We start from the raw sequence: 1,267 nt of genomic DNA, 5'->3' as shown, positions 1-1,267 counted from the left end.
GGGGGGGGGGGCGCGTCAGAGGGACGGCACCAGCGCTATCCCCACCGCTGGCACCGGCTCCCTCCCGGCCGCCCCGTCCCCCATCCTCCGCCTGCCCCGAGTCACAGAATCACAGAATCACAGAATCTTCTAGGTTGGAAGGGACCTTAAAGATCATCTTGTCCAACTGTCAACCTAACTGACAAAAATAGACACCCACACAACAAACTAAATCAGACCTCATCACTAAACCAGACCTCCCAGCACTACATCAACCCGTCTTTTGAACACCTCCAGGGATGGGGCCTCAACCACCTCCCTGGGCAGCCCAGTCCAATGGCTGATAACCCTTTCAGTGAAAAAATTTTTCCTAATATCCAGCCTGAACCTCCCCTGGTGTAACTTGAGGCCATTTCCTCTTGTCCTGTCACCTGTGACTTGAGAAAAGAGACCGACCCCCACCTCTCTACACCCGCCTTTCAGGGAGTTGTAGAGAGCAAGAAGGTCTCCCCTCAGCCTCCTCTTCTCCAGGCTGAACCCCCCCAGCTCCCTCAGCCTCTCCTCAGGAGACTTGTGCTCCAGACCCCTCCCCAGCTTTGTCGCCCTTCTCTGGACCCGCTCCAGCCCCTCAATGTCTTTTTTATGGTAGGGGGCCCAAAACTGGACACAGCACTCGAGGTGGGGCCTCACCAGTGCCGAGTACAGGGGGACAATCACCTCTCGGGCCCTACTCCCCACGCTGTTCCTGACACAGGCCAGGATGCTGGTGGCCTCCTTGGCCACCTGGGCACACTGCTGGCTCCTGTTCAGCCGACGGTCGACCAACCCCCCCGCCGCCCCGTCTCACCTGAGCCCGCACATGCTGCGGAGGGCGAGCCCCCGCACGGCGGGGCTGGGGTGGCTGCAGTCCTTGCGCAGGGTGTTGACGGCCAGCAGCGCCAGCTGCGGCTGCCGCGGGGCCTGCGCCCGCACGTACAGCGACACCAGCTTCTTCTGCACCACGTCGGCGGCCGCGCTGGCCTTCACCATCTCCGGGAACAGCCCCGACACGTCCGCGCCCTGCGCCATGTGCCTGCGCCGGAGACACCCATCAGCGACCGCCCCGCACCGGCCCCGCACCGGCCCCGCACCGACCCCCCGCCGCCGCCGCCGCCGCCGCTCCCCTCCTCACCGCCCGCCCTACCGGATGACGCGCAGGACGGCGGCGCGGTACCGCAACCGATCCGCCTGCACGTGCGGGTTGGACAGAGCCCGGCGGAGCTCCCGCACCGCCTCCTCGCCGCCCAGG

General features: G+C 65.0%; 1 protein-coding gene across 1 annotated transcript in view; it reads right to left on the bottom strand.

Annotated features, from left to right (window-relative positions):
- Positions 1–1,266, bottom strand: part of AP4B1 (adaptor-related protein complex 4, beta 1 subunit) — a gene marked incomplete at its 5' end in the record, with an annotated part of 8,867 nt that extends 7,601 nt beyond the window's left edge. The window contains 2 exons of the mRNA XM_014948441.1: positions 827–1,051; positions 1,163–1,266. Of these exons, the coding sequence (XP_014803927.1) occupies positions 827–1,051; positions 1,163–1,266 (329 nt within the window). The remainder of the gene's footprint in view (positions 1–826; positions 1,052–1,162) is intronic.
- Position 1,267: the final 1 nt, after the last annotated feature.

Source organism: Calidris pugnax, unplaced genomic scaffold, assembly GCF_001431845.1.
Source record: "Calidris pugnax isolate Ruff unplaced genomic scaffold, ASM143184v1 scaffold91, whole genome shotgun sequence".
Taxonomy (NCBI): Eukaryota; Metazoa; Chordata; class Aves; order Charadriiformes; family Scolopacidae; genus Calidris; species Calidris pugnax.
This window is presented reverse-complemented; position numbering and strand designations above follow the sequence as displayed.